Source organism: Thalassophryne amazonica, chromosome 13 (genome assembly GCF_902500255.1).
Source record: "Thalassophryne amazonica chromosome 13, fThaAma1.1, whole genome shotgun sequence".
NCBI classification, from domain to species: domain Eukaryota; kingdom Metazoa; phylum Chordata; class Actinopteri; order Batrachoidiformes; family Batrachoididae; genus Thalassophryne; species Thalassophryne amazonica.
The window spans coordinates 69,146,471-69,170,495 of record NC_047115.1 but is presented as its reverse complement, the minus strand read 5'-3'; the positions used below and the strand labels follow the sequence as shown (position 1 = coordinate 69,170,495).

Sequence of the window (24,025 nt, the reverse complement as noted above, 5' to 3'; positions counted from 1 at the left end):
CTTGTCTCTTACGGGTAGAAAGTTCTCCATTATGGACTGTAGATGATGGAATCCCTAAATTCCTTGCAATTGACCGTTGAGAAATGTTGTTCTTAAACTGTTGGACTATTTTCTGCAGTTGTTCACAAAGTGGTGATCCTTGCCCCATTTTTGCTTGTGAACAGCTGAGCCTTTTGGGGATGCTTCTTTTATACCCAGTCATGACACTCACCTGTTTCCAATTGACCTGTTCGCCTGTGGAATGTTCCAAACAGGTGTTCTTTGAGCATTTATCAACTTTCCTAGTCTTTTGTTGCCACTGTCCCAGCTTTTTTGAAACATGTTGCAGGCATCCATTTCAAAATGAACAAATATTTACGTCTATCAAATATTTATGTCTATCAGTTTAAACATTAAATATCTTGTCTTTGTGGTGTATTCAATTGAATATAGGTTGAAGAGGATTTGCAAATCATTATATTCTGTTTATATTTACATTTCACACAACATCCCAACTTCATTGGAATTGGTTTGTCAGTGATAGTTTTATTGCGTTGTACGTTTACTTCATATACTGTTCACTGTTCAGTGGCTGAAAGGAGTTTACTTGCATTTTGTGCCCGTATAGTGACATTACAAAACTCATTAGCTGTGCTCCTTAATGCTCTGTGTGCCTTTTAAACATGGCAATTAAATCCATTTTGCTTCTTCTTGCATGAAGTGATAAATGCAACTTATACTATGATGTGACATATACTTTTTTTTTTTTTTTTTTTTTTGTAAAGAGACATTTTTGGACCAATGTGGCTTATATTCCAGTGCGTGTTATACTGCAGAAAATATGGTAATATACTTTGAACCAATTCTAGGGATAAGTGAAAACCAAAAGGACAAATGGAAAGTAGGTTAGTTTTCTGTAGTAAAACTATCCATGGGCTTTGGAACATGTCAGTCAGTAAAGGCTTTAAGTTACATACACACTGCACAACACATAACCAACAATAAGGGTTATAAGGTAGGATATGTACATAACTTCTGGTATGTGGTAGCCTCTAATATATGGACAAACTACAGTCAGCGGACTGAGTAGTTCAGTAGTTTTTGTTATATTCTTTTATAGTGCATGTGCTTTTGTTTGTGCATTGAAGTGTCATGAATGTATGCTTTGTTATACTCTAGATCTTGTCAAATGAAAAACATTTGTGTATTCAAATAGAGTAAATAAAATGTGTCTGTGTGTAGGAGAAGGTCTCTGCAGGAAAGACTGAAACTCCAGCACCCTCAAAGAAAGTAGAAAATCTACGTGGGTGTGACTTATTACAGGAAGTGTCCGTCACAATTAGAAGGTTCAAGAAGACATCGATACCCAAAGAAAGGTCAGTTTACCAAGCAAATCAGTGTGACCCTTATTATTATGATGGGATGTTAGGATTGTATGGAAATTGTTAAAATTGTTTGCTTAAATATCTGGGCCCGTATCCATGAAGCAGCCTAAGGCTAAAATAGCTCCCAGTGACGTTCCTCTAAGAAAAATTTTACAATTCCTTGAATTCTTAGACATTTCTTAGAATTTTCCCTTAGTAAAATAAAAGTTGTCCGCAAAGCACCTTAGGCCTTAAGAGAGCTCCTAAGGGAGGAGCACTTTTAAGAAGCCTAAGACTGTCTTAAGCAGAGGAGATGGCAGAAAAGATGGAGGAAGGACAGCTATTCTCTGTATGTTGGATGACAGTGAGTCAGTAACACTCTACCTAATTGTTACCTAAATGTTTATTTACTGTCTTAATGTATTTGTAAATTGTTTTGGTTCTTGTTATCATATACACACTATTAATATATCATTATTTTTATTATTATTATTATGATGATTATTGTACCACAATGGAAATAAGTGTTTTCATTTTATTGTGTCATGCATGTATTTTTAACATATTTACAATTATATTATTTTTCACAAGGAACATACTAAAGTCACACATGCATGCACATACGCACACACGCGCACACTTTTAATATAAAGATATTCAGCATGTGAATGACGTTTGTTCAGATATTTTTAAGCTGTGTAACAATTCATTTTATTTTTCTGAGTTTGATCGTCATGACAAAGTTATCCTCACTAACACGTGCCTTAATACAGTTCAGGTTATATTATCTGTTTATTTCACTGTTCATTCATGATTAGGATGGCAGAGTGCATTTGTTTTTTATTTGTCCTCCTCTTTCTTTGACAGCCAATCACAGCTCGAAGAGGACTGAGTCATACCTAACAATGGGGTCAACCCCGCCTCATCACAAAGATAGGAGTTTATGTCCCCTCCTTGCACAGAGTTGCTCTCACACACCTGCTAGCTCACTCTTAGGCTAAGATTCCTTGCCAGGAAATTTTAGGCTAAGTTAGGAGCTCATTGAGAGTGCTTTGAGTTTCTTCATGGATATGGGCCCAGATTTTTAATTTTAAACTACAACAGTGAAACTTTACTAATCTAATAGTTTTGTTCCTGATTAAGAATTTATTTTGTGCTCAGTTGAGTTAAAATGTGTCAAATTTTTGTACACTAAATATTTTTGGCATCTTTGTATTGAAATTGTCTTTTAGGGTTCAGCGCTGTGCTATACTACAGTTTCCAGATTTCCATGAGAAGCTGCTGGATGCGTTGTGTCGGCAGACAGAGGGCAGCCCAAGCAGTGAGCACGCCCAAAGCCTGATCCTTGATATTTTGTGCTGGCTCGCTGGGGTTTTCTCTAATGGACCCTGCAGGTGAGATTAAAGTGGGACATAATGTGGTGTTGGACCCGGGCTCAGAGATATGTGAAAAATAATGCTGTGTTGATGTCAGTGGCAGTAAAATAGACATAAGGGTTGTAAAAGCAGAGTCCCTGTTGTCTGCAGTGACAGACTAGGTGATAACGTGAGGCACCGTCTGTTTTTAAAGCTAACAACAACAATAATTTTCTTAATTCAAAGATGCAACAGTTTTAACATTTTGCACAATGTTATATGGCTCTGATGGCATATTAAAAAGTTAACTTTTTCTGAGGTTCTAGATGATTTCCTTTATGTAACATCACAGAAATTCTTCAACTTAAATAAGTCCCTTTGACTGCTCTCTGGTTTTCACTTGGGGTGACCACAGCAGATCTGAGGTGGATCTGCGTGTTGAATTGACTGTTTTTCATTGGCTGTTCTTCCTGACACAATTCCACATTACACGTTTACCTGTTTAAAACCAGGTTATTCACTGCACTTAAATAGTGCATCTCACTGTCCGTCTTTCTCTATTGTTAAAGATCTGGTTTCTCCTTTTTCTGTGGTAAGTGGCAAAAGTTGAAATTTTTTAATTTTTGATGGTAAGTGCAGTCATGGTGCATGGTTGCCACACTCACAGCCAGCTATTTGAAGGCAATGTAAGGGCTAATCAGTGAAATTGGCGCTGTTTCAATGCTTACAAAATTGACACATTGGTTATTAATCAAATATACCAATAAGTATGGGGGGACAGGACTGCAGGTGGAATCGTTTACAGTAATAAATATGGAGATTTAATATTAAGATATCGTTAGACTTTGGACACACCTGGTAAGCACAAACGGATAGTGTGGGTGAACTAGGAACGTCTGGAGGAGCCCACTGTTTGACAAATCTTCAACTCACACCTCCGGCGGAGGTTGGGATATTGAACTAGAATGGGCAGTGTTCAAAGTTTCCATTGCTGAAGCTGTGGCCTAAAGGTCTTAGATGCGTCAGGAAGTGGCAACCAACAAACACTGTGGTGGACACTGGTGGTCAGGGAATCCATCCGACTGAAGGAATCCTTCCCAGGATATGTTATTTCGGAGGAGTCTGGAGGCAGTTGCAAATAATCGACAGGACCGAAGGGCGGCAGCCTCTGCTATGAGGGAGGAAAAGCAGTGGGTGTGGGAGGAGTTCGGAGTAACCATGGAGAAACAAGTTTGGTCTGCACCAAGGTGTTTCTGGTGAACCATGAGGCACCTCCGGAGAGGAAAACGGGTAACCATCCAAGCAGTCTACAGTAAGGATGGGACTCTGTTGACCTCAACTGAGGAGTTAATTGGGTGCTGGAAGGAACACTTCCATCAGATTGCAGACACTCCTGCATCAGATTGGAGCAGCCTCTGTAGTAGGGACAGAGCTGGAAGCTGATGGGGGATAATCATCATTTTCCCTGGTGGAAGTCACTGAGGAAGTTGAACAATTCTGCACAGGCAAAGCCCTGGGGGTTAATGAGATCCGTCCAGAAATACTGAAGGTTGTGGGTGTGGAGGGACTGTCTTGGATTAGATGTTTCTTCAACATTGCGTTAAGGTCTGGGACAGTGCCTAAGGAGTGGCAAACTGGGGTGGTGGTCCCCATATTTTAAAAAAAACAAAAGGGGACCAGAGAGTTTGTGACAATTACAGGGGCATCACACGGCTCAGCCTTCCTGGTAAAGTCTACTCCAAGGTGTTGGAAAAGAGGGTTCATCCGATAGACGAACCTCTGATTGAAGAGGAACAATGTGGGTTCCACTCTGGCCATGAAACAACCGACCATTTCTTCACTCTCACCGCGGGAGTATGGAGTGAGGAGGTCCCTTCTCAGGGCTATCCAGTCTCTGTATTCTCAAAGCAAAAGCTGCGTTTGGGTCTTCCACAGTAAGTTGGAGTTGTTTCTGGTGGCGGTTGGCCTCCGCCATGGCTATGACTTGTCACCAATCCTGTTTGTGATATTTATGGACAGGATATTGAGATGTAGTTGGGGGGAGGAGGGTCTTCAGTTTGTTGGGCTCAGGGTCTCATCACAGCTTTTTGCAGGTGATGTGGTCCTGTTGGCTTCATCGGCTTGTGACCTCCAGCACTCAGTGGGTCGGTTTGCAGCCAAGTGTGAATTTGCTGGGATGAGGATCAGCACCTCTAAATCTGAAGCCATGGTTCTCGGCAGGAAACTGATGGACTGCCTACTAAGGGTAGGGAATGCGGTCTTGCCCCAAGTGAAGGAGTTCAAGTACCTCAGGGTCTTGTTCATGAGTGAGGGGACAGTGGAGCATGAGATTGGCCGAAGAATCAGCACAGCAAGGACGGTATTGCGTTCACTCTGCCCTACTGTTGTGACATAAAAGAACTTGAGCTAAAAGTTGAAGCTTTCGATCTACTGGTCAGTCTTTGTTCCTACTCTCACCTACGGTCATGAGGGTTGGGTCATGACCGAAAGAACTAGATCACAGATACAAGCAGCCAAAATGGGCTTCCTCAGGAGGGTGGCTGGGGTCTCCCTTAGAGATAAGGTGAGAAGCTCGGTCATCCGTGAGTAGCTAGGAGTAGAGCCACTGCTCCTTCACACTGAAAGCAGCCAGCTGAAGTGGTTTGGGCATCTGGTAAGGATGCCCCCTGGGGGCCTTCCTAGGGAGGTATTCAGGCATGTCCATATGGGAGGAAGGAAGACCCAAGACTATTTCTACACTGACCTGGAAATGCCCCAGGACCCCCCCCCCAGTCAGAGCTTAATGTGACCTGGGAAAGGGAAGTCTGGGGTCCCCTGCTGGAGCTGTTGCCTCCGTGACCCGAACCTGATAAGCGGTTGAAGATGAGTGATGAGTTATTAATATCCAAGGGGACCCTCATACACCATCATTGCATTTTTTTACAGTTGCACATTTTCTTTTTGATATGTTACTTGCACTATATAGTTATACAGAGGATGACTTTATTTTCTGTGGCTTCTGTTTAGTATAAAAGAAGGAAAGGAGGGCTTGCTGATGAAAACACGATCCAGGATAACAGACATTGTGCGGATGTGTTTCTTCGAGGCCGGCCGAAGCATAGCCCACAAATGTGCACGTTTTCTTGCACTTTGTATAAGGTAAATTCGATTAAAAGCACAAGTCTGTTTTCTTCATGCCTGAAGCTTGGGTTTTTATGAGACTGGGTTTTTTTTTTTTTTTAATTTTGTTGTAGCAATGGCAAAGGGGAACCCAGTCAACAAGGTTTTGGTGTGTGTCTCTTGAAAGCTCTGCTGGACAATATGCCTTACTTGCCTGCAGCAGCAACAGGAGGTAAGTACGAGAGCCGTTTGTAAAAGCAAAGGTTGAGTAGTAAAGTAAGGTATTAGCATATAGAGGTTTATGAAGCAGTCTTCATGGCGAGACAAAATCTAAACCAATGTAAATGATAATTGAAACCTCACCAAACATCACATGCAGAGAGAAATTTGATGTATAAAATGACCACAAAGCTTTTAGCTCCAGTATGCATTTTGTTTATCCACTTTGTATCATTGTGGGTCAACTCTCAGCCATTTTAAAACACATCTTGTTACTGTTATGGCCCTGCTTAAAGCTGCGGGGATGTATGTGGAAGTTGAATAATATAAAGAATAATAAAAAAAGTAAAGGTTTCAAACATTTTAAACAAGTACAGTAAATTTAAATTGGACTACAATACTCAAACACAGTAGTGGGCTCTTAGAGAGGGGTACAGCATGACTAACTAGCAGTTCTCATACTTCTGGCTGCACTGGCTTGCTGCTATCACTTGGCTCCTAATTAGTAAACTACACACTCCTTTGGAACCAGCAGCCAAAAAGTAGAATGCCCATTTGCAAAGTGATGGAGCCACATTTGCTACTTGGGGTGGGCAATGTGATGAAAAATTAATATCATGATATTTTTCACTGTGGGGGCTTTCACTGTAGAAAACATATTTTGATATGTTAAGTACATGAAATGCATCTGGAGAATAGCTTTAGGCGCTACAACAAAACTAACATTACCAGTTCTGTTCTCACCAAAGGAACACTTTTGTGGTTATGTGGCAGGTGTGAGCCACGTTGTATCAGGGAACACAAAAACAAACGAATGAAATCAAGGCGCAGTGCACAGCTGCAAAGATTTTCAGTGACGTATTTAAATGATGCTTTAGCCACCAATATCCAGAACAACTTGAATGAGTGATGGTATTACTGGTACTATGTGATGGTATTATGCAATCCACGTTATGCGAAATTCTTACTGGTGATGATGATGACACTCTTGTGCCAAACACCTGTACTAGCTCCACATTCACATCATGATTAGTGAGACATTATTCCACCTGTCTCAGTGACAGCCATACACTCTCTACTTCATCATATGTAGTTGTGGCGTCATGATTTTCTCTGTTCAGTCTGCATGACTTCTCATGAACTACTGCTGTCTCACTCAACCAGCACCTTCATTCCTCGCACTTATTATATTTTGTCAGCATCTGATATCATCATACCAATCGGGACCATGCTTTGATTTGCTGTCATCCTTATTAATTTGTGCTCATGTGCTTGTCAGGAATCAAATCAGTTATGTGGTGCGTGCGGCAACATGTTGCACTGGAACATGCTGTCATATCTGACCTGACTTTGATTTCCTTTCACTTCCATGTGTCTATTTGGTGTTAGACGATTTTAAATGCTTTAAAGTGCATGTATTCAAGCATTTCATTGTTCTAAGTCTCTTTCAGCACACTGTATATGCATATTCCTTTTGCTGCACATCATTTTTTGCACGCAACTTTTGTCATGCCCACAATATCCCACCAAACGTCTATGAATCATCCACAAGCATGGTGCCATCTGCACAAACAAATGATAGAGCTCTTATCCTCGCCCATCCTGACTAACCATAAGCAAATACTTTCTTAATTCCTGTACTTTGACACCTGTTACAACTCTGTCCATATAAACAGTCAGTCAGATTCTGAGTCAACGGGTCTCCAGAATTTCCAGATAAGGCACTTTGCAAAACTAGAGCATGATTCAGCTCTCAAAATTTGGATTCTGATAAATACAAGTGAGAACCAGTGAACCTCCTGTTTTGGGTCATGTCTGCTTCTTTTAACACGCGTAATGGCCATAAAATAAAATAAAGACTGGCCAGTCATGTTGCTCATCAAAGGGTCCTGATGGCCCCTAAGACCACAGTTGGTCAATGAGAACAATGAGAACACACCACATGGCCTTGTGTTAGGCTAACATGGACAGAAAAACCTTTTCTCAGATTGATGTGTGTTGATATGGGTATGGGGTGGTGCACATGCTTTATTTTTACTTTTCTGAACTACGCAGCTTTTATTCTACTTCATGTCTCCAAGTTTGATCTTGTAAAGTTTGGTAAAAAAAAAAAAAACGCAAAAAACAAACAAACAGCCAACTTGGCCTACAGCAGCTGGTTCAGTATTCGTCACTTGGATCTGTCTGAATCCATAATTTTCCAAACTTAATATGCAGGCTTTTATCCCCCACTGACCATCTGTCTGTCCCACGGTCCATCCCCCCCTCCTTCCCAAACAGGGTATAAGCATTCTGAAATCAACTCCTCTCACATTTCTAGGAGGAATTTTGTGAAACTTGGTACAAGTCCTTGTTATAGGTTGGTAATATGCACATTATCATATAGTTCGAGTTGGGCCCATTTTACTAGAGTGATGACCCTTGATGAACAAATCCGTACTCCTTCTGTTTCACGAGTGGATGCCTGCATTCTGAAATCAACTTCTCTTACATTTTTGGGAGGAATCTTGTGAAACATGGTAGAATGTCATTGTACAATGCCTTGGGGAGCACAGCGGATTAATGGTTAGCGCTGTTGCCTCACAGCAAGAAGGTGTGAGGCAACAGTGCATGTTCTCCCCATGTTTGCGTGGGTTCCCTCCGGGTGCTCCAGCTTCCTCCCACATCTGAAGACATGCAGGTTAGAGGAATTGGAAATTTCTAAAATTGTCCAGGTCTCTCTTGTACAGAGATCTCGATCTCAGTGGGACTAACCTGGTTAAATAAAAGTTAAATTGAAACAATTCCTTGTTATGAATTGGTAATATGCATATTGTAATATTGTACAAAATTATACACATTTTGGCAGAGTTATGCCCTTTGAACAAACCTAGAACTGTCAGTTTCATGAGTTGGAGTCTGCATTCTGAAATAGATTATCACATACCTTGAAATGTTATCAGAATGTAGCAAGCACTTGTTCCAAAGCAGCATTTACCAGCAAGGGATGTTATTAGAGTTGTAGTCTTGTTATTGGAGTTACTGTTGGAAATTTTGCTGACCCACTCATAGACGGCTTCCATTATGCCCATGCATGCCCTGTCACTGACATGGAAAATTCAGTGCCTTCAGTGCTTTCAGTAGCCTTATTTTTAATTGTATAATGATATTGATGCATTATGCTAGTACAACTGAAGCAACTAAATTATATTGCTGCTCACAGTGCTATTCCCTCAACTTTAACAAACTTTGTGTTGCACCTACACTGCTCAGGCAATATGCCAGTAGACTTAAGTCAGGTCAAGCCAAGTCTTGGACGATGAACCTACCTTAGGTCCAACGTGGCGGCTACCCAGGCAGACAGCTGTTAGATCCCCACCTTTCAAAAGTAGCCATTTTTCAGTCGCCGTCAGATAACCTTCTTCATCAACAAACCAAAATTCTTAAAATACATCCAAAAGTGTTTATAAAGCAAAGTGTTTGTCACCCACTGTTGTCAACACCATCATACTGTATATTGGCTACCCTTATTGTATCACCTTTGTTCACAATCTTGTATGTTTTAGGATCAGTGTTCTGGTACTTTGTTTTACTGAACTATGTGAAGGACGAGGACCTGGCAGGATGCAGCACTGCTTGTGCGTCTCTGCTCACTGCCATTTCTCGACAGCTGCAGGACCGCCTCACTCCACTGGAGGCACTGCTGCAGACCAGGTACTTGTTTGACTTCAACAGCCAGTGGTTCTGTCAATGAGACGCATAAAAAGATTTTGCTATCGTTTTTTTTCACAAGTTATTCTTGTCGGAGTGTGATGAAAAGTATTGCTAAAGGTGTTTTCTTGATTTCATCCATCATTTGAGAACTCATGTTTCGAAATCATTACCACTTTTTTGTTGTTGTTGCGGATCATCCCATCATTTTGTATGATCCGCGGATTAATTGCAATAGGGATGTGAATCGTACAACAACTCACGATTCAATTCGATTCCGATTCTTGGGGTGACGATTCGATTCAAAGAGCTCTGAGAAATAGTTATATTACTTAAAAATGTTTATGTTTAAGAAAATCCAGCTTTAGAAGGTTAATCAAGTGATTCTCAAGATGTAAATTTACTTATCTGCTTTGCTTGTTCAGAGTTGGCTGGCAGTTTAGTGAAGTGATGGAGTGTACGCTGGTCAGTAGTCGAGACCGGTGCTCTGATTCTTTTAGCTCTGGGTGATGGCGTAGCACAGGGGTAGGGAACTTGTTCCAGAAAGGGCCAAGAGGGTGCAGGTTTTCTTTGCAGCCACTGGCTCCACCAGGTGATTTCACTGATTAACTGATTCCATCTGCTCAAAGTGATATTAATCAGTGAAATCACCTGGTGGAGCCAGTGGCTGCAAAGAAAACCTGCACCCTCTTGGTCCTTTCTGGAACAAGTTGCCCACCCCTGACGTAGCATGTGGGGTTGCGGATTTGAAGTGTTTCTGAAGTACTTGACTTTCATTTTGCAGATTTTGCACACTGCATAAGTCATGTCAAGCTCCTTCTTACGCAGCAAATAATAAAATCCAAAATGCGCCCAAACATTTGCCTTCAGCAAAGACGGTGCTGGCTGAATTAGCTCTTCGCCCACCATGCTAAGCTGCAGCTCAAGAATGTTTGAAGCACACCGGACCCTCCCCTCACGGGGACGCTGTAGTACAGAGGCCATTGCCTGACAGACAGTACATGCAGCGAGTAAGTAAGAAAATGTTTAAAAAAAAATGCTTTTTAAAAATTGATTGTTGGACATTTTGGATTGATTCAGAATCTTAATAAATAAGAATCGCGATTCGGATGTGAATCGATTTTTTTCCGGCACCCCTAAATTGCAAAGTTTACATAATCGTGTGAAAAACAGATTTTGTAATGGGACACATACACGTGTGTGTGTGTGTGTGTGTGTGTGTGTGTGTGTGTGTGTGTGTGTGTGTGTGTGTGTGTGTGTGTGTGTGTGTGTGTGTGTGTGTGTGTGTGTGTGTGTGTGTGTGTGTGTGTGTAAAATATAAGGACCCTGGCCCCCTTCCTGAGACATTTACATAGGTAAATGATCAAGAAATCAATTCAGATAATCAGTTCAAAAACTTAACATCACTTAAGTGTTGTATTAGTTTTACTATTGAGTGGTGGTGGGGAAAAATGGATGTTTTCCTCATGTCTGCAGAGCAGGAAGCTTTGTACCTGGTTCAGGGTCATCCCCCTCCTTGTTGGTATAACACTTTGTATTTCTCCAATTTATGACGAAAGTCCATATTTGTATTAGGGATGCACTGATCCCGAGACCTGAATTTGGATATCTACCCATACTCATCTGATACCAGAGCTCTGTTTGCTTTAATATTATTATCATTATTCTTGATTTTATATGAGGATATTTTGTATCCCCAGTTATACAGCTTCATGATGAAGTGGTATAGAGGAGGATTTTCTTAAAAAGAAGACCTGAAAGTTCAGCTACAATTTGCCAGAAGGTACATTTAAGATGCAAGCCTGGATTTGATGTTTTGGTGAAAGAATGAAGTACTTTTATTTTTTTTTCTTTGGTGGTTGCTGCTGCACATTGTGTTGGCGATTAGATCGCACCACATAGCACGACATTTATGCTTGAAAGATTTTTTTTTTTGAACATTGCAGCTTGTCAAATGGAGTAAAGAAGAATTGAATAGAGCGAGTGGTAACGTTAGCGGCTCGCATCAGAGCGCAGCTCGTCTGAACATTGTAACAAGAAGTTAAATCTGTTATAAACACACTTTAACAGCTGCACACAAGAAGGAAGGAATACACAACTGTTTTACCAAGCCATGACAATATAAACATGACAATTACCTTTTTAGACAGCTCAAAATGCTTTCTGCAGCTTGTTAGGCGCAGGCGAACGGCTGAAGCTGGAGCAGTCCTGTGTGATTCAGGAAGTGATTACAGCCGTTTTCAACGGCAAATTTGCAGAGAAAATTATTAATCCGACATCGTACACTCCGGTGGAAATGGTAGTTTTACTGAAGTGAACTTCTTCAGTGAAACCAGATGAGTGTGCACGCGCGAAGGAGGGAGGGGCAGAGGGGGGCGTTGAGCCTGGTGACGCGAGCACGAAGAACTAGACATGAAAGCATCTGCTTGGTTTTTTTGAGAGTGGACCGCAGGGCTTATATTGGTCGGAGTTTTATCAATCTTACAGCTGCAACAGACATCTGATTTTTTTTTCGTTCCTTTTTCTGAATACGTAATGTATTGACTACTGTTAGGATAGATGGACCATTTCACCCAATATAACAAACAGTGTTTCTGAATAGAGTTACCTACCTGAGCTTTAACTTAGATTTTGACAGAAACATTTCAAAAAGAACTTTGGTATTACAAATATTCCATCATAAATAATTTTTTATTCTTGCTTTCAGTTCATCTAAAACCACTCAAAATTGGTTAAAATAGGGTTTGCCAATGAAATTTTAGAGGTATAAAACCCTATAGCTTCAGGGGGCTCTGTCCCATGACCACCGCTGGGACCCCTGCACCCTTGTCCATGAGCCGCGATCACGTAATTTACGCGGCACTAAAATGGTTCTGGAACCATGGTTATTACATTTTCAGTGTGCATGTGCAGCAGTGTGTAAATGTCGCGGGCCTAAGTGTGAACTACCAGCTCTGTTGCTGGCGTGGGGGGCAAAGCATTAAATGCATATTCATGCAAAACATGTCCAAGGAGCGGCTCTCTGTGCTGGTGTTGCCGATCGAATGGTCCCCCCTAAAAATTGGTTCCCCCTGCCGTAAATGCGCACATGTGATTTTGGAACATCAGCAGCGTCATTTCTGAGCAACAGCAGTGATTCAGCAATTATCGCTTCGTTTCTGCTTAAAACTGCACTCTAGTCATCATCTATCTCAGCAGCAGATATCTGAAGCTTTTGTACAACAATCATTTCCACATAAATTCAGCATTATTTCATCATAAAAGACGGGGTAACGATCAGAGCACCATAGCAGCACATTTGAGTCTGACGTGCTCCTGCGACGCCTACTTCATTTCAGAGCGCCAGTCGCAGTCGCCTTGTTTCTGCTTATGATGGCCTCGTTTCTGCTTAACACTGACTTTAGAATGATTTAAGAGGTTTTCATCTGTCATCTGATGGTTAATAATCACATTATTTGCTTTGATCACTTTGGGTGTAGAGAGTCAGACTGAGAGTGAAGGCAGGCTGGACCAATTTTTAGGGTGGACCGTTCAGTCGGCAACACCAGCAAAGGAGGACCTGACGTCAGCACAGTGTCCGGCGCTTAAAAATCTATTTCTCAGTGGATCGTTAATGAGTTCTATTTCATTCCTCCTGGAATAATCCAGGTGGAAAGCAGTGCCCTCTGGCGGTCATCCGGAATTCATAGAACCATAGTTTCATACATAACTCTTGATTTATTTTCATTGTGAGCAGACGGCTGAATGAAAGATCGCTGTGACCACTGATTGTGAATAACTGGAGCACTGTAATGATAAAAAAACTTTTTCAGCTTTTAAAATAATGATCCTGCACTCCCTTTTTTGTCGGTTGTGTGACAAAGCGGCAGCAGGACGGAAAATGCACCCGGAGCACCGTATTACACCGAGGGACTTCTTCAAAAACACTGCATTTATTCACAAACTCTTTCTACAATAAGGAATTAAAGTATTTCCAAAACAAGGTGGTCTTTTTTTGGACACCAGTGTGTCCGTGATGATGGAGACATTAAAGACTTTATTTACTGTGTGTGCGCGAGTCTGCTTCACATGATGCAAACATCCTTTTTTGTTAATAAAAAAGAAAATACAGGATCTATGGCTTCATTCATGTTTGTGAAGATTTGTTTTTGATTGACATTAAAATGTCTGTTGGGTTGGACATGAATATGAGGCTCGATCTGAAATTTAATACACACCAGATCCAAGACAGACGGCCCTCTGATATGGACACTTTGGTTGACAATAAATTCAGAAGTTGTCTGAGAGCTGGTGGGGTCAGACGAGGACAAGCCGAGTGACCCCGAGACCTGCGGGCGCAGGGACAAAGTCTGGTCAAGTTCTCCTGCCTGTTCACTTGTGTATGCCTTTTACTGTTTCTAAATACCCAAAAATATTGGGTTGTGTTTTTATAGCATTCCACAATCTGAGAACACTGAAAGTCTGCTGTTTTTTCCAGCATTCCTCCTAAACAACGCTGTCATTTGTGTGAAGTACGTTTCCATTAAGACATTAAATACAGTTTCACACAAGCCTTTTTATTGTTGTAATATACAATGATGAAATGTGCACACATTGTGTACAGGATTACAGCTGACAGCAGAAATGTTCTGCATTAAATATTACCTTGTTATTCAGATGATCACATCTGGGACACGTTGAAGGGACTTTGTCCACATTTCTTTGGGCAAGTTACAAACATTTGTTGCAGTGTTCATGGATTTAGTCATGTCCGTGTATTTACATGGAGGCTGCATGTCCACATTAAAAGGAGCTACAACCCATGACGTTCTACGTGGGAGACTTGCGGAGTACTCTCTGCTTATGAGCCAAACAATGTAACAACTGTCCATTAAATTGGATTTTAAATTGAAATATTATGTAAACATTGGACATGTTTTCACTTGTTTTCATTGCTCTTTAAGTTCTTCTTTTTTTAATAAACAAATGAAAAATGATCTCTTTCAGAAATTAAAACCATGATTTGATCCAAACCATAGTTTTGTAATCCATGACACCCCGACCGTGCATCCGGAAAGTATTCACAGTGCTTCACTTTTTCCACATTTTATGTTACAGCCTTATTTCAAAATTGATAAAATAATTTTTTTCCCACAAAATTCTACGCACAATACCCCATAATGACATTTTATTTTTTTTTAGATTTTTGCAGATTAAACAAAACAAAAACTAAGAAATCACATGTACATCAGTATTCACAGCCTTTGCCATGAAGCTCAAAATTGAGCTCAGGTGTATCCTGTTTCCATTGATTACCCTTGAGATGTTTCTACAGCTTATGGCCTGGTCACACGGCACTAACAAAGGGCAACAAATCCCAAATGAAACAAGAAATCTGTGCTTTCATTGCCTTTCGTTGGCATTGTTTAACTATTACTCAGCTCTGTTCCTGCAGCTGGTGCTTTGCCAGGATTTTTAAACTGTTTAAAAGTTTGAACGCATGCTGTCTCATTTTGGGATGAAAACGGAGGATGATTCTTGTTTCTTTCTCGCGACAAGATAGGAGTCCCAGTTAGTGACTTTAATCTGCACAAAAGTGACTCACAATTGACATATTCAGGGATGAAAGTGGTGAAAAACAAAAAAAAGCTGTAACCCAAAATTACCCCCCAACGCCACCGCACCTTATTCAGATTTATTCCAGTAGTATTCTGCTCCTACTAGGATGCAGCAGTTTTCTAGCTTGGCAGATAGTTCTGAAGGAAATCACTGAAGAAATGAACAAATTGAAAATATGGTTTCGCCGAAACAAATTGTCATTAAACCTAAATAAAACAGAGATGAAGTGGAGGTGTAAGAGTCACTAGGTGTTCACAGGAAACAGTTATTTATTTATGTTCATTGTTAGTTGGTTTTATATTTTCTGGTATTATTACTATTATTATTGTTGTTGCTATTATTATTAATATATAAACAAAATAAATTAAAAAAAATTACAATTTGTAATACAGTTGACTCTTTTACAGCAACAAATGCTGAGCCATTAATTATACAGAAAACAAATGCACACAAATGTGCTGACAGCTGCCACAGCTTAATGCTAACTTTAACATTGAAAATGCCATAGACATGCTAACGTGTTAGCATCTGTCCTGTTTTTAAGTTATAAAATACATCTGTCAACTGTTTAAGAAGTCCATAACAGGTTGGTTTAACATAAAAAAGGTAAATATTACTCACAGACATATGCTCTTTAGGGTTTTAGCAGGGGAAAATTAAGATAAAGCGAAATAAAACAATGAATCAACAAAACAGTAGTTTGAAGCACTGCTTCGATTGGTTCAAGGTTCAAAGCAAAGCAAAGCTGCAGAAAAGTTGATTACAGACCTGCTGCAGGGTCTGTAATTAGTGTAGAGAAATGATCATTTTCCTGACAAACACCCCCAAAAACAACGGCCACCCTGAAGGACCGATAAGGGTCCTTCAGAGTGGGCGTTGCAAAAATCGCTAAGCAAAAAGGTTATTGATGTCGGTGGATCGAATAATTTAATGATACCCAACCCTGTTCCAGACAGAGCGATGCAGGCTGCAGCTCTCGTGTGCCTTCAGCCTATACGCACACACGTATGCGTGAACGCACGGCTCACTGACGCTTCCTCAGCAGCAACAAAGACAAACAGAAGCACCTCGCAAAAACAAAACAAAGATATTACTTTTAACAGTTTGCTGCTGTCGGTCACGTGTTCGTGAACATTTAGTTCTTTTTACACTCTTTATTCTCAGGCTATTCAGTGATTGCAAAAGTGAATGCTCATTCGTCCACCTTTTCTTGATGATTTGTGACACTGTGGCTTTTTTCCTTCATTCAGGAATCATCATTAATTGGAGTCCACCCGCAGTAAATTTAGTTGATTGCACATGATTTGGAAAAGCACACACCTGTCTACATACAAGGTCCCACAGTTGACTGTGCATGTCATAGCACAAACCAAGCATGAAGGCATAGGAATTGTCTGTAGACCTCTGAGACAGTATCGAGGCACAACAGAAACATTTTGGCTGCTTTGAAGGTCCCAATGAGCACAGTGGTCTCCATCTTCCATACATGGAAGAAGTTTGGATCCACCACAACTCTTACAAGAGCTGGGTGCCTGTCTAAACTGAGCGGTCAGGGGAGAAGGGCCATAGTCAGGGAGGTGATCAAGATCCATATGGTCACTCTGTCAGAGCTCCAACATTCCTCTTTGTAGGAATCTACCAATCAGGCCTGTATGGCAGAGTGGCCAGAAGCCAGTCCTTAGCAAAAGGCATATGGCAGCTCACCTGGAGTTTGCCAAAAGACACCTGAAGGACTTTCTTCCATGAGAAACTAAATTCTCTGGTCTGTTGAGACATAGATTGAACTCTTTGGGGTGAATACCAGGTGTCATGTTTGGAGGAAACCAGGCACTGTCCCTGCAGTGAAGCATGATAGTGTCAGTATCATGCTGTGGGGATGTTTTTCACTGGCAGGAACTGGGAGGCTTGTCAGGATTAAGAGAACGATGAGTGCAGCTGTGTACTGAGACATCTTGGATGGGGTGAAGGGTCATCTTTCAGCAGGACAATGACCCTAAGCACACAGCCAAAGGTGCGCCAAGCTTGTGGCATCATATTCAAGAAGACTTGAGGCTGTAATTGCTGTCAAAGATGCAACAAAGTATTGAGCAACGGGTGTACATAGTTATGTACATGTGATTTCTTAGGGTTTTTTTGTTTTGTTTTTAATCAATTTGCAAAAAAAAACAAACAACTTTTTTCATGATGTTATTATGGGGTGTTGTGAGTAGAATTTTGAGGGAAAAAATAATTTTTAATAATAATATTTTGAAATAAGGCTGTAACATGAAATGGGGGAAAATTGAAGCACTGTGAATACTTTACGGATGCACTGTATCTCCTGTGGTTATTCTTGCTAATTTACTATCTCCCTGATTTCATAGGTATGGCCTGTACAGTTCTCCTTTTGACCCGGTGCTGTTTGATCTGGAGGTCAGTGGCTCTTCCTGTAAGAATGCCTTCAACAGTAGCATTGGAGTCCAGTCAGACGAGATTGACCTCTCTGATATTCTCTCAGGTATGAGCAATTCATGAGCCATGGCTGTTTTATTTGAAAGTTGCCACAGTTTTGCGTGTGTGCAAATAAAATATTATATCGTCTTTGATGTTCTGCAGGGAATGGAAAAGTGAGTAGTTGTGCAGCAGCAGAGGGCAGCTTCACTGCATTAACAGGGCTCTTGGAGGTGGAACCTTTGCACTTTACTTGTATTTCCACGAGTGATGGAACACGTGTGGAACGTGACGATGCCAGCATATTCACCGGTAAACATAAATTTTATATGGTTATGCTCTGATTTATTTCAAATCCATGTAAAAATGACCATTGTCTGACTTTCTGCTTTTTAATACCATCAGTTAGCACATTTGGTGTGGGCCAAGCAGTGGGTGGCCTTTCCACAGGACCAGTAGGTGAAGCTTCTACAGCATTGAGTTCTGCAGCTCAGGTGGCGCTACAATCATTGTCACACGCCATGGTGTCAGCAGAACAACAACTCCAGGTCCTGCAGGAGAAACAACAGCAGCTACTGAAGCTACAGCAACAGGTGAAACACTTATCATACACTGACCTAGATTTGACTCTTTCTGTTATTGGTTTGTCTTATTTGTTTATTTATTTTATTCATATTAAAAGCTTCAGGTTTCTTTGGAATAAAGTGTGTGGGCTGTGAAATGATCCATATGTACAGATAATACAACCCCAATTCCAATGAAGTTGGGATGTTGTGTAAAATGTAAATAAAAACAGAATACAATGATTTGCAAATCCTCCTCAACCTATATTCAGTTGAATACACCACAAAGACAAGATATTTAATGTTCAAACTGATAAACCTTATTGTTTTTGTTATGAGTATCAATAAATGGAATAGTTTTGACTGTATTGAATGTTTGGTCTCCAAAGTAAAGGTCAAACAAGGTCAACATCCATTGGATATATATATGTGTATATATATATATATATATATATATATATATAGTAGTGTTCAGAATAATAGTAGTGCTATATGACTAAAAAGATAATCCAGGTTTTTGAGTACGTTTCTTATTGTTACATGGGAAACAAGGTACCAGTAGATTCAGTAGAGTCTCACAAATCCAACAAGACCAAGCATTCATGATATGCACACTCCTAAGGCTATGAAATTGGGCTATTAGTAAAAGAAAATAGAAAAGGGGGTGTTCACAATAATAGTAGTGTGGCATTCAGTCAGTGAGTTTGTCAATTTTGTGGAACAAAGTGAACAGGTGTGAATCAGGTTTCCCCTATTTAAGGATGAAGCCAGCACCTGTTGAACATGCTTTTCTCTTTGAAAGCCTGAGGAAAATGGGACGTTCAAGACATTGTTCAGAAGAACAGCGTAGTTTGATTAAAAAGTTGATTGGAGAGGGGAAAACCTATACGCAGGTGCAAAAAATTATAGGCTGTTCATCTACAGTGATCTCCAATGCTTTAAAATGGACAAAAAAAAAAAAAAAGACGCATGGAAGAAAATGGAAAATGACCATCAAAATGGATACAATAATAACCAGAATGGCAAAGGCTCACCCATTGATCAGCTCCAGGATGATCAAAGACAGTCTGGAGTTACCTGTAAGTGCTGTGACAGAAGACGCCTGTGTGAAGCTAATTTATTTGCAAGAATCCCCGCAAAGTCCCTCTGTTAAATAAGACGTGCAGAAGAGGTTACAATTTGCCAAAGAACACATCAACTGGCCTAAAGAGAAATGGAGGAATATTTTGTGGACTGATGAGAGTAAAATTGTTCTTTTTGGGTCCTAGGGCTACAGACAGTTTGTGAGACGACCCCCAAACTCTGAATTCAAGACACAGTTCACAGTGAAGACAGTGAAGCATGATGGTGCAAGCATCATGATATGGGCATGTTTCTCCTACTATGGTGTTGGGCCTATATATCGCATACCAGGTATCATGGATCAGTTTGGATATGTTAAAATACTTTAAGAGGTCACGTTGCCTTATGCTGAAGAGGACATGCCCTTGAAATGGGTGTTTCAACAAGACAATGACCCCAAGCACACTAGTAAACGAGCAAAATCTTGGTTCCAAACCAACAAAATTAATGCCTCGCAGATGTGAAGAAATCATGAAAAACTATGGTTATACAACTAAATACTAGTTTAGTGATTCACAGGATTGCTAAAAAAGCAGTTTGAACATAATAGTTTTGAGTTAGTAGCGTCAACAGCAGATGCTACTATTACTGTGAACACCCCCTTTTTCTACTTCTTTTTACTAATAACCCAATTTCAAAGCCTTAAGACTGTGAATATCATGAATGCTTGGTCTTGTTGGATTTGTGAGAATCTACTGAATCTACTGGTACCTTGTTTCCCATGTAACAATAAGAAGAATACTCAAAACCTGGATTAATCTTTTTAGTCACATAGCACTACTTTTATTCTGAACACTACTGTATATATGTGTGTACAAAGTCCAGTACTTTGAACTCTATGAGGAAGGGTGAGGAATAGTGAGTGTCAGAGCTGCAATCCAGAATGAGACAAGGAGCATCCATGAATATATCAGAATGATGCTCCCCCAACATTAGCTGCTGCAAGAATGCCTCAGGCAGCTGAAGACAGGCGGTGATGAGGAACAGGAGATATCATTGAAGGCCATGCTCCTCCATGGAAGGTGCAGTCGACGGAGGAATGTCTAGAGAGGGACAACACGGAGGTTCTGATCATGGCAGCACAAGAATAAGCCCTAAGCACCAGATCCATAGAGGCAGGAGTCTGCCATAGCCAACAAGACCCAAGTTCCAGGCTGTACAAATATGCCCCAGAGACAGTCCAGCACATAGTAGCAGGATGCAAGCTGGGACAGCGTACACTGAGAGGCACATCCAAGTGTTGTGAATCCTGAACAGAAACATCTGTGCTGCATATAGATTAGAAGTCCCCAATTCCTGATTGGAGATGCCACCAAAGGAGGTTGAGAATGACAGGATTAAGCTCCTGTGGAACTTCAAATTCTAGACAGACAAGCAGCTGCTGGCCAACCAACCAGACATAGTGATGGTTGATAAGGGAAAGAAAACCACAGTTGTGATCGACAATCCCAGCTGACGGCAACATCAGAAAGGAGCAGCATGAGAAAATAGAGAAGTACTAAGGGCTGAAGGAGCCAACCAAGGGCTGAATATACACAAAATCTACGAGGTCTGTTAGAAAAGTATCCGACCTTTTTATTTTTTTCAACAAGCTGATGGATTTGAATCACATGTGCTTGCATGAGCCAACCTTGAACCTTCGTGTGCATGCGTGAATTTTTTCATGCCTGTCGATTGCGTCATTTGCTTGTAAGCAGCCTTTATGTGAGGATGGGTGTAGTCGCTCATCGTTTTTTCTTTGCAAGGAAATGGCGGAACGACTGGAGCAGCGCGACTGCATCAAATTTTGCCAGAAACTGGGCAACAGCCAGGTGGAAACCATTCAGATTATTCAGACGGCATTCGGTGATGATCCTCTGGGCATCACACAGCTTAAGGAGCGGTACAACTGGTTTAAAGACGGCCGCACAATGGTGGAGAGTGAGCCACGCTCCGGTCGGCCATCAACATGCTGAAATGACCGGATCATTTCCAAAGTGAACTCTGTGGTGATGCGGGACCGTCGTGTGACTATCTGAGAAATTGTGGGAGAGGTGGACATGAGCACTTTTTCTGCACATTCCACTGTGACAGACGATTTTGCCATGAAAAGAGTTGCAGCGAAATTCATGCCGATGGCTTTGGCACAAAGCTGCTGATGGAGCAAAAGCGCCACAGGACATGCTGTAACATGCCCAGCTCTTCCACAATTTCTTGGATAGTCACACGACTGAAAAACCACCGAAAGGTGTCTGAATCTTCCAAATGGTGGAAGAGGTGAGCATGTCACAACATGTCCTATGAGGCTTCAACACGGAGGCGCTTTTGCTCCGTCAGCTTCGTGCCAAAGCCATCAGCATGAATTTTGCTGCAACTCTTTTCATGGCAAAATCTTCTGTCACAGGGGAATGTGCCGAAAAAGTGCTGATGTCCACCTCTTCTGCAATTTCTCGGATAGTCACACGACGGTTCCGCATCACCACAGCATTCACTTTGGAAATGATCCGGTCATTTCAGCATGTTGATGGCCGACCGGAGCGCGGCTCGCTCTCCACCGTTGTGCGGCCGTCTTTAAACTGGTTGTACCGCTCCTTAATCTGTGTGATGCCCAGAGGATCGTCACCGAAAGCCGTCTGAATAATCCGAATGGTTTCCACCTGGCTCTCGCCCAGTTTCTGGCAAAATTTGATGCAGTCGCGCTGCTCCAGTCGTTCCGCCATTTCCTTGCAAAGAAAAAAACGAGAGACTACACCCATCCTCACACAAATGCTGTTAAAAAGCAAATGATGCAATCAACAGGCGTGAAAAAATTCACGCATGCGCACGAAGTTTCAAGGTTGGCTCATGCAAGCACACGTGATTCAAGTCCATCAGATTTTTGAAAAAAATAAAAAGGTCAGATACTTTTCTAACAGACCTCATATATATATATATATATAGATATAGATATAGATATAATCATTTCTGTGTGTGTGTCCTGTAACTGCTCACTACTATGCTGTTTATGTACTAGTCGGCTTTATTTTGTAGCCAGGAGTAACTTTATGCCTGTGCTTTGAACAGAAGGCCAAACTGGAGGCCAAACTCCATCAGACCACCTCTGCAGCAGCAGCTGCAGCCTCCAGTGTTGGTCCCATCCACAACTCTGTGCCTTCCAACCCTTCCTCAGCCCCCGGCTTTTTTATTCACCCTTCGGATGTTATCCCCCCAACACCTAAAACCACACCCCTCTTCATGACCCCTCCTCTCACGCCTCCCAATGAAGCAGTGTCGGCGGCCTTCAGCGCTGAGCTGGCTCATCTCTTTCCTGGCTCCATGATGGATCCAGGGCCGGTCAATCTGGCTGCACATAAAAACACTCAGAAAGCTAAGCAGGTTAGTATTTTATTTAATGCAGCTCTTTGTAAAAAATAAAAATAAAAATGAAGTATTTAATGTGTACAGTCTGGTAGAAATTATTAAAAAGTTATTAAATAATAAGAGTAAATTATTTGTGCATCAAGTTCAAGCAAATAGTGTTTTCATTGCTGAAATAGTAAATATATTCTTTAACCTGAATGTTTTGAGTCACTGATTTATTTATGGTTTTAGAACACCATGGGCAGTGGTCTAGCTTTGGCAATTTCCCAGGCATCTCACTTCCTGCAGCCTCCTCCACACCAGTCCATCATCATAGAGAGAATGCACTCTGGTATGTCCGGTAGCAGATTTGTACATTTATCACCTAAGTCATCTTTAAATCTCATCAAATGCAAGATTGTATCAATGCTGGGGGCAGGCAAAACACTGAAATTGGGTTTTTCCATTTTTACGGTTTTTAACATGTATGTGTATACAGTTGTGCTCAAATGTTTACATACCTTGGCATAATTTTTTTTTCTTTTCAGAGAATATGAATAACACAAAAGCTTTTGCTTCACTCATGGTTAGTGGTTGTGTGAAGCCATTTATTCTCAAACAACTGTGTTTACACTTTCTAAATCATAATGCCAACAGAAACTAACCAAATGACCCTGATCAAATGTTTACATACCCTGGTGATGTTAGCCTGATAACATGCACAAATGTTAACACAAACGTGTTTGAATGGCTACAAAAGGTAACCATGCTCACCTGTGGTCTGTTTTCTTGTCATCAGTGTATGTGTATAAAAGGTCACTGAGTTTCTGGGCTCTTGACAGACACTTGCATCTTTCATCCAGTGCTGCACTGACGTTTCTGATTTCCGAGTCATAGGAAAAGCAAAAGAATTGTCAAAGAAAAGGTAATTGAATTGTATAATACAGGAAACGGATATAAAAAGATATCGAAGGGACTGAGAATGCCAATCAGCACTGTTCAAACTCGAATCAAGAAGTGGAAAATAAGGGATTCTGTTGGAACCAAACCACGTAGACCGACAGGTCAACCAACAAAAATTTCATCAACAACTGCCAGGAAAATTGTTTGGGATGCAAAGAAAAACCCACAGATAAGTTCAGCTGAAATACAGGACTCTCTGAATAAAAGTGGCGTGGCTGTTTCAAGATGCACAATAAGGAGGCACTTGAAAAAAAAAATGGGCTGCATGGTCGAGTTGCCAGAAGAAAGCCATTACTACGCAAATGCCACAAAGTATCCCACTCAC

The 24,025-nt window shown here is 41.1% G+C and overlaps 1 protein-coding gene across 1 annotated transcript in view; it reads left to right on the top strand.

The window, feature by feature from the left end:
• birc6 (baculoviral IAP repeat containing 6) overlaps positions 1-24,025 on the top strand; it is a 346,340-nt gene that overhangs the window by 56,808 nt on the left and 265,507 nt on the right. The window contains exons 17-26 of the mRNA XM_034184474.1: positions 1,222-1,355; positions 2,576-2,737; positions 5,705-5,836; positions 5,932-6,029; positions 9,562-9,709; positions 17,668-17,801; positions 17,900-18,046; positions 18,140-18,327; positions 22,462-22,773; positions 22,990-23,089. Of these exons, the coding sequence (XP_034040365.1) occupies positions 1,222-1,355; positions 2,576-2,737; positions 5,705-5,836; positions 5,932-6,029; positions 9,562-9,709; positions 17,668-17,801; positions 17,900-18,046; positions 18,140-18,327; positions 22,462-22,773; positions 22,990-23,089 (1,555 nt within the window). The remainder of the gene's footprint in view (positions 1-1,221; positions 1,356-2,575; positions 2,738-5,704; positions 5,837-5,931; positions 6,030-9,561; positions 9,710-17,667; positions 17,802-17,899; positions 18,047-18,139; positions 18,328-22,461; positions 22,774-22,989; positions 23,090-24,025) is intronic.